We start from the raw sequence: 17,080 nt of genomic DNA on the forward strand, positions 1-17,080 counted from the left end.
AACAAGTTTGCAACAACTATAAATGTTTGTAACATGTTAGACTTAAATTACTTTGGAAGTTGTTCCACTTAGCAAAAAAATTAGCAAAAAAATTGTTGAAGTACTCTAATTTCTAGGTTGCTTGATAGAGGGATGAGACATCATTCTTGGCATATGCATTTCCTTAAGAGTGTGTTTGGATGAAGAAATTTAAAATTCTGAGAAATTTTAAATTCTAAGAATTTCAAATACTTCAATTGAAATTCTTTTATTTTCAAAATTTTGTGTTTGGATAAAAAAAAATTAAAATTATGAGGATGAAAAAAATGAATAAAAAAAAGAGAAGATATGGTTGGTGTGCTAGTTATACGTGTTCCTCTATGCTCACACTCGATCGATATTTTAGGAGCTCGGACGGTGTTTCTTGAAGAAGAATGTAAGAAGAGAATTTCAATTTCTCACTTTTTAGAATGAAATTGAAATTCCAGATTTTTAGTTATTTAAAATTTTGTTTTAAAATTCCAAAATTTTAAATTTTTCATAAAAAGCATCCAAACAATGAATTTTAAATTACAGAAATTCAAATTCTCTGATAAATTACTTTCCTCAGTTAAAATTCTCTATCCAAACGCACTCTAAGAAAATATTAAAAACTTAGTGTGATATCACTCCTACCACAATCCCTTACTCTTGCGTTGTAGATAACCTACACCATAGAGAAGGTGACAATTCCGTTTACAAGCAACTTAATGTAAGCATATCAACTAAGCTACCATGGTCCATGATGCTTGGAAGAAAAGTCTAAATGATGTTGTTCAATTCATTAATGTCATGGATGATTCAATATTCTTTAATAAAATTATATTTCAAAAATATTTTTGTCAAGAAAGGGACTATTAAAGCTTGTCTGTGAGGTATCTAGAAAGCTATGGAGAATATTTACTCTATAAGTTTCCTATATACTCAACAAAACTTGTTAAGAGAATATAAATATATCCTCTTTCAAGAAGAGACATTGTGTTTCAAAAATCTAGGGAGAAATGAATTCTTATAGAAAGCATAAATACCTTATTTTTCAATGCTTAAACTGTGATATGGAGGAAGCATAACAAAGTGCATGGATGCTTCTTGCCCTCAGGGATTTGGCGTACAAATGAGGACATACTTAGGAAGGAAGGAGTAAGATACTTCAAAGATCTATTTTGAGTATAAAAAAGGTGGGGGGATGCTCTAATCTATATACACCAACCCGAAGAAGCTATCAAAGGAAGGCAAATTGCCTCTTGTTAAGATGGTGAGAAAATAAGATGTTTTCAAGGCACTCAAAAGTATGAAATCCTATAAATCTCTAGCTCTAGATGGTTTTCAACCTATCTTCTTTAAGATGTGATGGGTCAATGTTGGTGATGATGTTTGGTGCCTAGTAAAGAAAGTTTTTGAAATAAGGAATTTGATATAAGGTTGGTTGAAACTTTAATGCTCTTATTTCCTAAAAAATATCACCCCACCTCTTTAAGGAATTTAGACCAATCAATCTTTGTAATGTGGTGTACAAAATCATTGTAAAGGTCCTGGTGAACTGTAAATATGAAAACACTTTTTTAATAATAAACTAGATAATTGTTTTGTCTCTCTATGCTCTAATCAAGACACATATGAAGGAGAAATGTGAAGATGTTCTCATGCATTTGTGGAGTCTTAGAATGGGAATGGGAATATGAAGATAAAGCCATCTCTCTCTATCAATAAACAAATCTCCATAGCTATATAAAGAAGACTTGAACATTGAAGAAGTAGAACAAATTATTCCAAACCTAAAACCCTAAAATTCACAAGCTACAACTGAATACCCGGTAACCAGGTTCTTCAACCTCTTATAAAGATTGCTTTGCAGAGTCTATGCTTAATTTCCCATATCCTCATTTTGTAAGTTGATTTGTCGTAATCAAACTTTTTGTTTGCAAAAGCCTAGACAAGCTTTATAACATCCAAAGATGTATAAAAATAATTATAAATATAACAATATTTTTATTTTCAAAATCATATTAATAAATGTTTTACTAAATTCAGTTTTCTATTCATAAAAAAATATATAGGATAATTTTTTGTTATACATTATTTGAAATTTTTTTATACCAATAAATATATTACTTTTTATACGACTAGAAGTATTTCTTAACAAAGAAGACAAAAAATTCCTCTCATTTTATTTGCTAGACAACATCATATGATCTATACTATAATAATAACCGGTGAATATCATCAACAATATTTTCGTCCAATTCTTTTTTCTTACTAATATTTTGTATATATAAACAATACTTATAACAATTAAATTATAAGATATAAAATTTGGATCACATAATAATCTATATAGATAAAGATTGTTTTTTAAGCAATTATAGATAATAATTTTGAAATATAGCAAGTAATGAAATTAAAATTAAATAATAATAATAATATATAATTGCATTGATAAATAATGTTCAATATACGTCAAAATAAGGTTAACCAATTCAAAACTTTAAGAATATCACGTAATTAAAACTTATATCTTCGAAATGATTAAAATATCATTTTAAAATAATATTTTAATTTTACACTAAACTATTAACCATAAACATACAAAATATTCAAGTACATGTAAATACAGTATACACAATAACATTTAAATAATTATAAATTTATATTTAATATATTTTTTAAATTTATACATTTCATATTGATATTATACATCATTATTATTACTTAGAGAAAGAATAAATCAAAATAAACTTCATCATGTTTAATATTTTTAAAGGCAAGATCTCCTCAATTAAAAATGTAATTAGTTATCTTTCTAAATTATCATAAAATTATATTTAATATGATACTAAATATTTTAAAAAATAAATTTATTAATGTACATAAATACTAAATATATATATTAAAAAATATATACTTTTGCACAGTTTTAAAATTTAGTTTCTAACAATAATATCTAGGGTATTCGACATTTTTTTAGGTTCCATTCTTTTTTCGTTGATACTTAAGATTATATGACTTTTTGAAGAAAAAAAAAACTCATTGATTCTCCAATAGTGCAACCCTAAGTAACTCAAGAAGATCGCACAATTTTTTTGTAAAGGTGAGCTAAGGAATGACAAAAAGATAGAACATTCCAACTATGTTGATACTTCCTTTCTCAACCATCATAAGCACACCTCAATACCCAAAAAGATGAAAGAAAAACAGAAAAAACATTAGGGGACAACAACCAAAATGCATGCCAAAAAATAAAAAAAATACATCATGTAAACATGTGGTTACTAGTTAGGGAGGCCAAACCTATTTCTAAAGGTATCTTTACAAAAAGATGGTAAATTATCAAAACCACAAAAAATCATCTAAAATTGCGTGGTGATCCGCTAAACAATCCGCACACTCATAACCTTCTCTATAAATTTGTGAAACTCTAAAATTTCAATGGAACGAAATATTAGCACATTTTTTTTCATCTATTAACAATTCCAAGGAACAAGCGAAACATTTTTAAAGCTGCCACCACCAAGGTCGAATTGGTTTCCAGCCAAATAGAGGACCAACCTTTACTAGGTGATCATACAAGATAAATAAATAATAAGTTTAATTGCATTTTTTTATCTTAACTTTTTAATTTTTGGTGAATTTTACCCCGACAAATTAATTTGACACATTTTACTGCTAACTTTTAAGAAAAATACCAAAACAAGGGATTCACGGTGGACTCTAACAAAAAAGGGTAAAACAAAAAGAAAATAAACAAAATATGTGGATTCTAGCATAACACAATTGTTACAAAATGACATTTGAATCTCCCACTCATTTTCTTGCTTCTCCTTCGTTCATATGTTTCCTCATACTAGAAGATCATAATGGTTCTTACCGCTGTATAATAGCCTCACAGCTTTTCTGCTAGAACCCTTTCTAAAGTCACTTCCATACTCTGCAATGGGAATGAAACCAGATCCAAAACCACCACTTCTATGCTGCATGTTGTTTACAACAGACAACAGGAAATTTTAGTGGATAATTAATTAATTATACAACCTTATAAGTTATAACACATAGATCAAATAATACATTCATATATGAGTAGAAAAGAGCTTTAAAAAGTAGGTACAAAGAATACAATCATAAGTCATAACACGGCTTAATTTCAAGCAAATTCTGTGAGTTCACTGAAATAATAAATACAATAAAAGCAATTAAATGATTAGGATCCCCGATTCTAAAATCAAAATGGGCATAGAAGGATCAATCATGTCAGAGTCTGATCAGTGGAAACCCTTTATCAGTAGATTAGAATGTACAACCAAGCATCTTCATAGCTACAGATTAGAAACCATGCACTAGTTATATAAATTTTAGCCTCTTTTGGAAGCACAAGGCCGGCCTATAAGTGCCTAATAAAAATATATTGGCCAAACAGTGAGAATTTAATAAAGGTCCTACATTCTGATATTCAAAAGGCTCCTTAATTTGCTCCAGTGCTATCCTATGCAGGGATCCATGTCTGACAGTATCAGTCTTTCTTTTGCCAACATTTTTGCATTTAGTTTCCAATTTATTCTAGCTGTGGACATAAAAGTCACAGACAATTGAGTGCTTAAAGGCTCAAGTTTCCTTATTTCTCACCTTCACCCTCCGTTTCCCATTCTATATTACTCATCACATTTGGGCCAATGGGGGTTGTTCAAAGGCACATATCTGCTCTTCAAACTCTTTCCTTTTGTTTTTTCATAACTCTAATTAATAACTCTTGCCTTAGCTTCACAAAACCTAGAGAGCTACACACTTAAGTTTTGCTGCTGCCTCAAACATTCAGCGGCCATGTCTATTTAAAACATCATTTTAAGCTTTAACTTCCAAAATCTCAGACCTTATAATCACTAAACCTAGAAGTGTTTTGATTCAAGGCCAAATCCTGCCTTAGGAAACTGCAATCCTGCCTTAATTCCATAAGTCAAGCAATGTTTACGTCAAACCAATGTTAGTTAAATTATACTTGCACTTCTCAATCTCTTTTATATATCCTGTAAGTAGCATCTTATCCAGTCATTATGCTATCATCTTCAAATAAATCATGCACTCCCAACTAATATTTATTAAATGAACAGAACAGGACTCCATACAATACCACATTGAGCATTAAGCAGAATATCACTTGCTATAACTGTAGAATCTTTTACTTCTAGAGCTTCATACAATACCACAATTAGCATTAAATGTGCATAACAGGACCTCTATAGCACCAGAATGCCTTTTCTAATGACAAAATCTTTTGCAACCTGATATTATAAACACTGCATCATTTCTTTCATAAGCTACAATTGGTCATGATAAATTCGCTTAAGATCACACAACACAAGAACCATTTTTTTTTTAAAAGTAGACACAAGACAGCCTATCATTACAAATGCACTAATATTCTAAATCACCTCTCTGCATGTTATTCCCAAAATACAAGATTTATGGCCAATCAATCCCAAACATAATTTTAGCAAAAACGAAGTTATGAGCACCTTTATCTATCTGTAGATATATTATTCATACACATAATATTTGATATAAAACAAAAATTGACCTGCCTTGTAGCAAACACAGTTTGATTATAATCAGAGGATAGACATTAGCACACTAATTACTAGTTCTTCCTTCCCAAATAAAATAGATAAATGCCAACCCAATAAGAATTGTTTAAGGTATACCTCATGCTCTGGTATGTACACAATGATTGGCTGCTTACATAACTTTGACAGTACCTGCAGAATATTGTTATTGGTCAGTATCTCTAGAAACACTTAACCTAAACCAATGAAAAAGTATGACCAACTCCTCTAAAGAAGTGATAATGAAAGGTTCCAACTGGTGTTGTTCTCAGAAACTCCAACTAAATTAGTAACATAGCATCACTTTCTCTCAATGGTTAAATATCAAATATGATACTAAAATTTAGAGTAAATTACTTCAACCTTCCCTCTATTTCACACTTGACACAAAAACCACCTCTATTTTAAACCTACATAAACCTAACTCAGTTAAGAATAGTTCAAGACTTTTTTTTTTGCTTAAATATGTTTTTAATCCCTAATAAATACCTGATTTTTTTAATTTGCTCCCTAATAAGATTATGGTTTGCATTGAGTCCCTAATAAAACAACAATTTTTTTTTTGTCCTTGACACTTATTTTTGTCCCTGATAAATTAGCGAATTTTGTGTTTGCTTCCTGATAAATTGTTTTCATTTGTTAATAGTCGGGACTAAAATAAAATTCATTAATTTATCAAGGAACAAACACAAAATTAGCTAATATCGAGGACTAAAAAAAAGTGTCAAAGACCAAAACAAAATTGTTGTTTTATTAGGAACTCAACACCAAGTAAAAATTTATCAGGGGATAAACCCAAAAGTCGGATATTTATTAGGGATCAAAAGTATATTTAAGTCTTTTTTTCATTTTTTTTTATAAGTTTAAAAATCCAACAATATCCTTTTGTTAATTGAAGACTAAACATGTTTTCTTGTTTCCCTCTTCATGTGTACGTTTCCTTCCCCTGCACACAGCAAACTCATCCCTCCAAATTCAACAACACCATTCACCTCCCTAGTGTCGTCCCTTGATTTTTTCATTGAATATGCCACTGATGGCTCAAGTTTTGGGGTTATTGGGATCTGATTTTGAAAAAGGGATTTTCTTTTTTATTTCTCTTCATTCTGATAGGTGAAGCAAGGATTATAAACAACAATAGGAATGGGGGTTTAAATGTTTTGGGGTTATGGGAGTTTGAATGTTTTGATTGAATATGCCATGGATTAATACGTACAGGGATTGCATATTTTTACAAGATGAAGGAAACAAAATTGATAAAAGCATGAATCCCTACTTGGAGTGAATAGGCTTGCTCATAAATTATATTTTCAAACAACATTCAGTACAGGCTCAGACTTACTGCTTTAGTTGCAAAATTAAAGCTAAACAATAAGGCCAATAGGACATTGATCACAAGTTGATCACATGATATTTGACAACTCACTTCTAATTGAATGAAATATACACAAGCACATGTCATGAACTTGGTAGCAAATACTATTCTTGTACTTATTTATTTATTTTGTCAATGTATGTGTCAGAGTTTCAAAACAGGGAAAAGAACAAATCAGAGAATAGTAAAACTGATCTTATTGATTCAGAAAAGTTAGTCTTAATACAGTTACAAAAGAGGTATTTATAAACCTCTAGACCTTGAAGCTAATCACAAACTAACTAACAACTAACTAACAGAATTCTGTTAGTGAAAAAAAAAGTAGTTAGCTTATACTAACTGTCCTGACAGTCCTACAATAACTATTTGTAACAGTTATTTTTATACATTCATTCTAATACCCCCGGAAACTCAAGGGGAAGGTTTTTCTAAAGAAAAATACTTCGCATTGAGTTTGTCCCTCAGTACTTCAGATCTTGTTGAGGAAAGTGGCTTGGTTAAGACATCTACCCATTGATCTAAGGCAGGAAGATGCACAACTGAGAGCTGTTTGGCCAAAACTTGTTCTCTTACAAAAAAGACATCAATTTCTATATGTTTTGTTCTACTATGGAACACTGGATTGTGAGCTATGGACACTGCACTTTGATTATCACAGTAAATCAAAGGAGTTTGAAAATAAACATGTAATTCTGTTAGAAGAGTTTGAATCCAGGTCAATTCAATAGATGTTTGGGCCAAGCTTTGATATTCAGCTTCAGTGCTGGACCTTGCCGTGACTTTCTGCTTCCTGTACCACTAGGATATCAAGTTTGAGCCAAGAAAGATAGATGCTCCTGATGTGGGACGTCTGTCATCAATATTCGATGCCCAATCAGCATCACAGAAAGCATAGAGTGCCATAGGTTTTGAAACAGAAGCAGGTTGAAGGAATAAACCATGAAATATAGTACCCTTGAGATATCTTAATATCCTTTTGACCACAGCCCAATGAGAATCCAATGGATTAGCCATATACTGACAAACCTTATTAATAGCATAACTAATCTTAGGTCTAGTAAGGATAGCATACTGTAGGGCACCCACTACTGACATATAGAGAGTTGGATCATGAAATAGATCAACTCCATGTTTGGACAATTTGCAGTTTGTAACCATAGGAGTAGAGACAGAATGTGTCTCAGCCATTTGAGTTTTATGAAGTAGATCTCTTACATAGTTGCTTCGAGACATCAAAATAGACCTGTTAGGGAGATACTTAATCTCCAGCCCCAAGAAATAGTCCAAGTGACCCAGCTGTTTGAGAGAAAAGGCTATATTCAATTTCGAAGTTAACTGTTGAATGAGAGAATTAGAACTTCCTAAGATGATGATATCATCTACATAAACTAGAATGTAGACAGTGGGTTGTTGATGTGTATAATGAACAAAGAGGGATCACACTTGCTTCCTACAAACCCAATCTGTATTAGTGTTGACCTTAACCTGTCAAACCACTACCTTGGAGCTTGCTTTAACCCATAGAGAACCTTGTTAAGTTTACAAACCATGGATTTTCCTTCAACTTCAAAACCTGCTGGTTGAGTCATATAGACAGTCTCCTCAAGTAATCCATTTAGAAATGCATTGTTGACATCAAGCTGAAATAAATCCCAGCCTTGTGAGAGAGCAAGAGTTAGAACTACTTGAATTGTAACTGGTTTTACCACAGGAGAAAATGTTTCATGAAAGTCAAAGCCATGAACTTGATGAAACCCCTTAGCAATTAGTCCAGCTTTGTACCTATTGATTGAACCATCAGCATTTTCTTTTATTCTAAAGACCCACTTGCATCCAATAGCTTGTCTTCCAGCTAGTAATGAAACTAAATCCCAAGTTTTGTTTTTCGTTAGAGCATTATACTCCTCCTGCATAACTGCAAACCATTCTGAACTTTCTAGGGCCTGCTTTACACTTTTAGGTTCAAAATGAGTAAGAAATAATGAAGGATGAAGCCTAGGATTGTGTATTCCAGATTTAGACCTAGTTTGCATAGGATGAGTGTTAATGGAAATTAGAGTTGATGCAGACACAAATTCACTATGAGACATAGTATTTGATGATTGAGGATGAGTGGGAGAGGGTGCAGTTGGTATAGATTCACTAGATGACACTGTATTGGATGATTGAGGATGAGTGGAGGTGGATTCAGATGAGGTCTGATTTAAGGCAGCAGCAGAGAAACCAGGAGGAACAGAGGGAGCTGAAAGGGAATTGGAGGAAGGTATTTGGGAAAGTGAAGGTGTAGAGGCTGAAACAGGAGGAGATAGGTCAGGATTGAGACTAAAATAGGAAGTAATATTCTGTGTTGAACTAGAGGAAGAGGAAAACAGATCTGAATATGGAAACCTCAACTCATTAAACAAAACATCCTTAGAAATATAAATTCTACCAGTTGAAGACAGACATTTATAGCCTTTATGTGAAGAGGAGTAGCCCAAGAAAACACACTCTTGAGACCTGAAATCTAGTTTGCGAGTATGATAGGGTTTCAACAGAGGAAAGCATGCACAACCAAATGTTTTAAGAAAGCGAAAATCAGGCTCTTTGTTAAAAAGAGTAACAAATGGAATAGCAAAGTTGAGTGATGCAGTGGGTAACCTATTAATCAAATAGACTGCAGTGACAAAAGCATAATCCCAAAACTGCAGAGGTAGAGTTGCATGATGAAGTAATGTGAGTCCTAGGTCAACTATATGCCTATGCTTCCTTTCAACTACACCATTTTGATGATGAGTGTGTAGGCAGATTAACCTATGTGAAATGACATAGGAAGCTAATAAAGCAGAGAAGGGTCTATATTCACCACCCCAATCAGATTGAACACTTTTTATTTTAGTGTTAAGTTAAAGTTCAACTGATAACTTGAAAGTTTGGAAAACAGGCACAGTTTCAGCTTTGGTTTTAATAGGAAATATCCAAGTATATCGTGGAAAGGCATCAATAAATGATACATAGTATTTGAAACCAGAGTAGGAGGTTAAATGAGAAGGCCCCCATAAGTCTATAAAGACAAGCTCTAAAGGAGAATAAACTGAAGTGGAAGCATGAGAAGACAGCCTATGAGATTTTCCCACACAACAAGAGGCACAAAAATCTGTAACCACTTTATTAGATGATGAAATGTTACACTGATCAAGAACAAGTTTTAGTACATGACTATTAGGGTGTCCTAACCTAGCATGCCTAAGGTTAACAGTGTTAGGAGATGAAAAACCAGAACTAGATGTTACAGTAGAATCTTTATTAGCAGTAGAAGATGTTGTTGATAACAGCTAAGGTCTGTGATCCTGGAGTTTGATGTTATGAAAAGAATAGAGACCATCAGCACCCATAGCACCCTGAAGGAGCACTTTATTGGTCCCCTATGATTTGACAAGGCATAAGTGAGGGTGAAATTCAAAGAAAACAACATTATCTTTAGCAAACTGACTGACACTTAGCAAATTTTTAGAAATGGAAGGAACATGTAATAGCTTATTAAGTTTGAAAGTAATATGAGAGTCATTAGGAGACAAAAATGATGAAGAAACAATGTTGGAAATGCTTAAACCTTCACCATTTCCTATAAAGATTTGGTCAAGTCCATCAAAATGTGACAACTGTTTGATATGCTGAGATTCACCAATTACATGGAAACTAGCTCCAGAATTTGAAATCAATGTTGAGCAAGCTTAACCATTACCCTGAGGTGTCGAATTGGTAAGCATCACACTAGGTTGGCTGGAGGACTGAGCAACTGGTTTGGAGTTAGGATTAACCCAAGTGTTTGAGGTCTTACCCGAGGCAATCGAATAAGGAATTGGTTGGAGTGTAGTTGGATCAACAAAGGTGAGTGACTCATGAGGTTGAAAATTCATATCAGAACGAAAGTGACACATTAGCAGTGTGACCATACTTGAGGCAGATTTAACACTGGAAGTTAGCAAACCTGCCTCCACCGCGACCTCTTCTAGAACCACTGTGACCACCACCTCGACCAAACGACATATTGTGGCCACCATTACCTCTGCCATAACTTCCTCTGAAACCACTAAAATCATTAGCTTTGGACAAACTTCCATATGAATAGCCTTAAGAGTAATTAACAGATGAAGATACAAGCACTTGGGTGTCGTGATTGTATCGAACCAAGCGAGTTTCATGGCCATAAAGGAGAGTCTCAATCTTTGCAATAGATGGCGTACATTTTTTGCTTTCAATCACGAAAACCACTGGTGCATAATCCGAAGGTAAACCTTCAAGAATAACATCAACATGCTCCTCACAGCGAACTGGAACTCCAACACTGGCGAGCTCGTCGACATAGTTTTTGATTTTGCGAAGGTACTCGTCCATCATTTTCCCTTCAAGTGAGACAGCATGCATTTTCGTTCGCAATTGACGTGCCCTAGACTTGGTGTGAAGACTGAAATGCTTGTGAATCTTCTCCCATACCTGATCGGAGTGATTTGAGCCTAGCACGCGAGAAAGGGCAGACTTTGAGGGTGTCGACTGAAGCCAAACAAGCAACGTTTGGTCCTGCACTTCCTTGGCTTCGTATTCAAGATTAACGCGATCCATGATCCGATCATCCTCTGTGAGAAATTAAGGTGGAACGATTGGATCAACCACGAACCTCTACTTTTGTCACCAGTGTAGATAATTGGAATCATCCAATTTTCCTGCTATTGTCGTCGGATATGAATGTGAATTAAAACCTTGAGATGCGGAAGCCATGATCGTGAAGATGAAGCTTGATAAACTGAGGAAAGTGAATTTTACATGAAAACAAGCTCTGATACCATCTTTAGATTCTTAGAATGTGAGTTTAGGCTTAACTCAATCCCAAAAGCTAGCTCAAGGGATGAGCATTGCCCCTCACTTATATACTATTACTTGGCTTTCCAATGTGGAACTTGGGTTTTTTCCAATACACCCCCTCACGTCCTTGGGCTTGGTGTGTGGATAACAATGGTGGGTTGCCCTTTTGAATAATATTGGATATGCTCTGATACCATATCAGAGTTTCAGAACAGGGAAAAGAACAAAACAGAAAATAGTAAAACTGATCTTATTGATTTAGAAAAGTTAGTCTTAATATAGTTACAAAAGAGGTATTTATAAACCTCTAGACCTTGAAGCTAATCACAAACTAACTAACAGAATCCTGTTAGTGAAAAAAAGTAGTTAGCTTATACTAACAGTCCTACAATAACTGTTTGTAACAGTTATTTTTATACATTCATTCTAATAGTATGAATAGCATTTAGATTGAAGTGAATTTATTTATAAGGGGGTTTTGCATGATGAGTTAAAACTTGAAATAAGGTTGATTTTGTCAATTTGACTTAAAATAACTGTTGACTATTGACTAACAGTCCGATTAAGTACATCATCAAAAATTGGACTTGATTATAACACATTTTTAAAAATGAGGGGTTTTGTGTAGGTCTAGAAAACAAAACAGATTTTGAGTAAGAAGCGAAAAATAGAAGGGATGTTGAAATAATCTGCTCTTGTATCATAAATTTGAATACATAAGAATGAGGCTTTCACTCTCCATTCTCTTATTAGACATTCTCAATGTTCTCTCTTTTCTCTCCTTGGGATATGCATTTCACACTCTACCCCCAACTAGCCTAAAAATTTATATCAATCATCTCAAACTACTCTCTTATTTGTACACTTGATCTTCTTAACCACCTATCCCTTTCAACTTACCCTCTTTTATCTCTAACTCTAAATTGATTTTCAATAGTTTTTTTTAAGAATTTATCAATAGCAAAATAACCTTATATCACAATTTATAGTGTTCATTGTAAATCCAAAATAAAATTTATATATTCAAAGATATTTATTTATTTTTATGAATTTTAATTATAATATAATTTATATATTCAAAAATATTTATTTAGCTTCAATTTTAATCATATAAAAATAAACATTTAGCATGTGCAATGAATAAGCTAAAATACTAATTTACTCTAAGATATAAAAGATATAGCAAAGTAAAGCTTGCAAGATTTAGGAAGTAAACATAAGAAGCACTAACCAATAGCTCTGATTCTCCTCCCCAGAAATCAGGTCGCACAATCCGCTGGCAGTAACTGCAAAATAACACATTTAATCATGACATTTAATACAAACTAACAATATACTTCAAGATCTTCATTTTCTGTTAATGCTTCCAAAAACATACCGTTTTATAGGCTCGTCAACTGTGATGGCAATGAGGGCTTCTTCGTATAATTTACGTTCACCTTCATTTTCACATATAGCTTCTTTCACAGCCATTCTTAATTCATCTGTGCTATCATGGGCAAGGCAAAACATTGACAAGAATAGAAAAACAACGAGAAAGGAAACGAAGGTTATAAGGCATGAAAAAGGAATAAACATGGTAGGCAGACAAGAAGCACAGTTAATAGCAGAAGCAGCTAATACTATCATACCCAAGCTGTGTCATATAATAAAATTCTGCAATAGAAAGCAAAACAAACAAAAGGGTATCAGCATGCATATTGCCAGTGGTATATCAGCATACCTGCATTTTCTCTCTCCTCGCGTTGATTGAGAGTGGTTCCCTTATTGTAAGCCATTCCTTTGACCTAATGTCATTGAACCAAATGTTACCACTTACCACTAAAATTAATACGAAAAAATTGCATGGTGGAAGCTCAAACTAATGAAGGAACTTGGCAATTTATATTTAACAAATTTATATGGCCAAAAGAATGTGCCATCACAACTCATACAATTTTATTTTATTTTTTTAAAAAGGCCTATTCCATAAAAGACAACTAATCATGAATTATTATCTTGCAAACACTATCCAGGCTTATTGATTATTCCCCCATCCAACTTTTCTATACCAATTATTGAAGAGCAGTGCCATCCAAAGAATCGTCTTGATCTCAAAGCTAATTATATTATCTGCACTACATTACACAGACTACACTGATGACATAGAAATTATTACCGCACTAGAGTAAAATATCAGTGCTTGAGCACAAGGATTAGTACCAGTTTGGAAATTTCAACTCTCAACAAAAGGAGTCCTTTACCAACAACCTCAAACTTAATATGAATAGTTCAGTTAATACTATCCAAATTATAAATTACTTTGATTTAGGACTCCCTTCTTGTAATTCTTTTAATCTTTTTTGTCCTGATGGCCAGAAAGACATCATATTGAATTCCACTAACAAGAAACCGCAAAAGTGATTGAAACAAAAGGTAAAAAGATGATACCAGTGCACGAAACAGACACCGTCCATCCCCTGTAACCTTCTGAACTGAAAAATGCTCAAGTTTCTTCATTGCTGGAGAGTGTCCACCACTGAGAAGGCATAGTGAGAGAGAACTCATCAAAATTCTAAAGCATTGAGAAAAGGGATCAAATATGATCCACTTTTCTAGAGCATTCAACCCTATCAACCAAATCTGTTATTCTGAAAGCCCCTGATAAGGATATATTCATGAAATTTTAGCATACAAACTTTCTAGTGAGTAGTGACCATTGACTAAGGCTTTGAGGCAAATAGACAAACCCATTTTTGTTCCCAACAACAACAACAATAATAATAATAGACTAAAATATATTTTTTACCCCTATGCATGATACTCCTTTTCAATTTGGTTCCAATACGTATAATCATCTTCAATGTCAGTTTCACCATATGTTGCCCTTATAAACACCATAAGACTAATGGAGTTATTGTGAAGTATAGGAACCGTCACAGGACTAAAAATTATAGTCCTTCTGCTAGTTATTTATGAGACTCATTTGTAATTTGTAAACTAGGAGGAGATTGAAAGGACTTGTGCAAATTTTATTTGGCTTAAAAAAGTGGCTTATGACCTTTCCATAAGCTTCCTTTTAGCTCATTTCAATAAACTTGACAGTGAAGCTTATCAAAATAAGCTTTTATTAGCCTATTCCAGTATGCTTTACCATCAAGCTTAAGATATAAGCTCTTATTAAAAAAGATTAATTTTGGTAGAGACCAAGAGTATCCTCCATAGTAATCAATCTTGCTCGAGCCGATTAAAATTACTATGGGAAACAAAAATCTCTCTCCCTCCAAATATTTAACATAGCTGCATATTCAGGGCTCGAACTTGAGACCACTAGTACAATCTCTTGCCACTTGATTTCATTAAAAAAACTGTTTACTGAGATACACATCTTGTTAATAGCCAGAGATATTAAAAATGATAGCACGTATAGGAACAAATTAAGATCTATTTTTATAAGGACTGAATTGAAAATGAATGTCACGTAAATATATTAAGAATACGTTTCAACCTAGAAAAAAAAATTAAAAAGAACACATCACAGACGCAGAAGAAAGAGACAAACCAAAAGTGAAACGAAAAACTCACAAGGATGAGCCAATTCTGGCGAATAAGACAGTGCTACTATTCCCAATCCCAAACAAGCTCGTGTTCCGGTTAGGAGGAGCAGCAACTGAAGGAACCGGGGAAGAAACAACCTCGAATTTCGCAGTCCCATTTCTAAGTTGCTCGAGAACATCCTCTGATGATGGTCACAAAAACAAATCGAATAACAGTGAAAAGCGAGTTCGAAATTTGCGTGTGCTCTCTGTTTGGTGAGACAGAGACAGTGACGGAATCACGGAAAAGAAGATAGAATTATAGAAGAAGAAGAAGAAGAAGAAGAACAACAACAACAACAAGAGTGTGATGCAATTCAGAGTTGTTGGGTTACCATTGAATTTGAAAGGCTTGCGAGCCATGAAATGAGAGGGATTGCAACGTAGGAGGAGAAAAGTGTGAGATAGTTGAACACTGTTTTGTTCTTCCAAACGCAAGAGCAGCGCAGGAACTGAAGTAAACGTGTTTTTTAACTTGCACGGACACGGTTAATTCACTTAGAAAAAGAGTAAGTTTCCGTTTGTTTTCTTTGAATTTGTGAGATAATGGATAAGTGTGTTTAAACTTTAAAAAGTAATTTTAAAATAAATTTTTTATATAAACAATTATAAGAAATATATAAGATTTATTTCTTAAAATAAATAAATAAAATTATGTTTTAAAAGTTGAAATAATTTAAACAAGCACGTTAAAAATAGGAAATTACTCATTTTTATTAAAATAAATACTTATTTCAACAATAAATAAATTGATTCAATTTTAAAGAATATCAAATAAATATCAGAAACTGAAATTTGATAGTTATTTTAGTCTCTATAATTAGCTTTATTAGAAATTATGATTATGGTAACAGTAAGTTATAAAATTTAGGAATTATAATAATGATAAGTTGCAAGATCCGCCTTGAGTTTTTTTGTGCCTAGGCGATATGAGAAAATTATACCCTAATTAATCATTTGAACTTTATCCTTTTGTATTTTACTTTTTTGGCAAAATCATTAATACTTTGTTTACAATCAAGATTTTTAAAAATAATATTCAATAGAATTTTATCATAAATTCTTTTAATGCATGCAATTATAACAACAACAACAACAACGCCTTATCCCACTAGGTGGGGTCGGCTACATGGATCAACTTCCGCCATAATATTCTATCAAGTACCATACTTCTATCCAAATCATTAAGTTCGAGATCCTTCTTGATAACCTCTCTTATAGTCTTTTTGGGTCTTCCTCTGCCTCGAATTGTTTGCCTTCTCTCCATCTGGTCTACTCTCCTCACTACAGAGTCTACCGGTCTTCTCTCTACATGCCCAAACCATCTAAGTCTATTTTCCACCATCTTCTCTACAATAGGCGCTACTCCAACCCTCTCTCTAATAGCTCCGTTTCTAATTTTATCCTGTCGAGTCTTACCACACATCCACCGCGACATCCTCATCTCCGCTACACCTACTTTAGTCTCATGTTGGCTCTTGACCGCCCAACATTCTGTTCCGTACAAAATCGCCGGTCTTACCGCAGTCCGATAAAACTTTCCCTTTAGCTTGATCGGTACCTTTGCATCACATAACACCCCCGATGCTTTTCTCCATTTCATCCATCCTGCTTGAATGCGATGATTCACATCCCCTTCAATTTCTCCATCATCCTGTATTACAGACCCAAGATATTTA

At 33.4% G+C, this 17,080-nt stretch overlaps 1 protein-coding gene across 1 annotated transcript; it reads right to left on the minus strand.

Annotated features, from left to right (window-relative positions):
• Nucleotides 1–3,660: 3,660 nt before the first annotated feature.
• On the minus strand, nucleotides 3,661–15,872 carry LOC100807522 (OVARIAN TUMOR DOMAIN-containing deubiquitinating enzyme 3). Its single transcript, XM_003520884.4, has 8 exons — nucleotides 15,737–15,872; nucleotides 15,391–15,544; nucleotides 14,257–14,344; nucleotides 13,550–13,613; nucleotides 13,205–13,310; nucleotides 13,058–13,112; nucleotides 5,709–5,762; nucleotides 3,661–3,986 (listed from the first exon to the last, which is right to left on the minus strand). Exons 1-8 carry the CDS (start codon nucleotides 15,762–15,764, stop codon nucleotides 3,855–3,857), a joined length of 681 nt encoding a protein of 226 aa, XP_003520932.1. The 5' UTR covers nucleotides 15,765–15,872; the 3' UTR covers nucleotides 3,661–3,854.
• Between the last annotated feature and the right edge of the window lie 1,208 nt (nucleotides 15,873–17,080).

The sequence above is a fragment of the Glycine max genome, chromosome 3 (assembly GCF_000004515.6).
Source record: "Glycine max cultivar Williams 82 chromosome 3, Glycine_max_v4.0, whole genome shotgun sequence".
Taxonomy (NCBI): domain Eukaryota; kingdom Viridiplantae; phylum Streptophyta; class Magnoliopsida; order Fabales; family Fabaceae; genus Glycine; species Glycine max.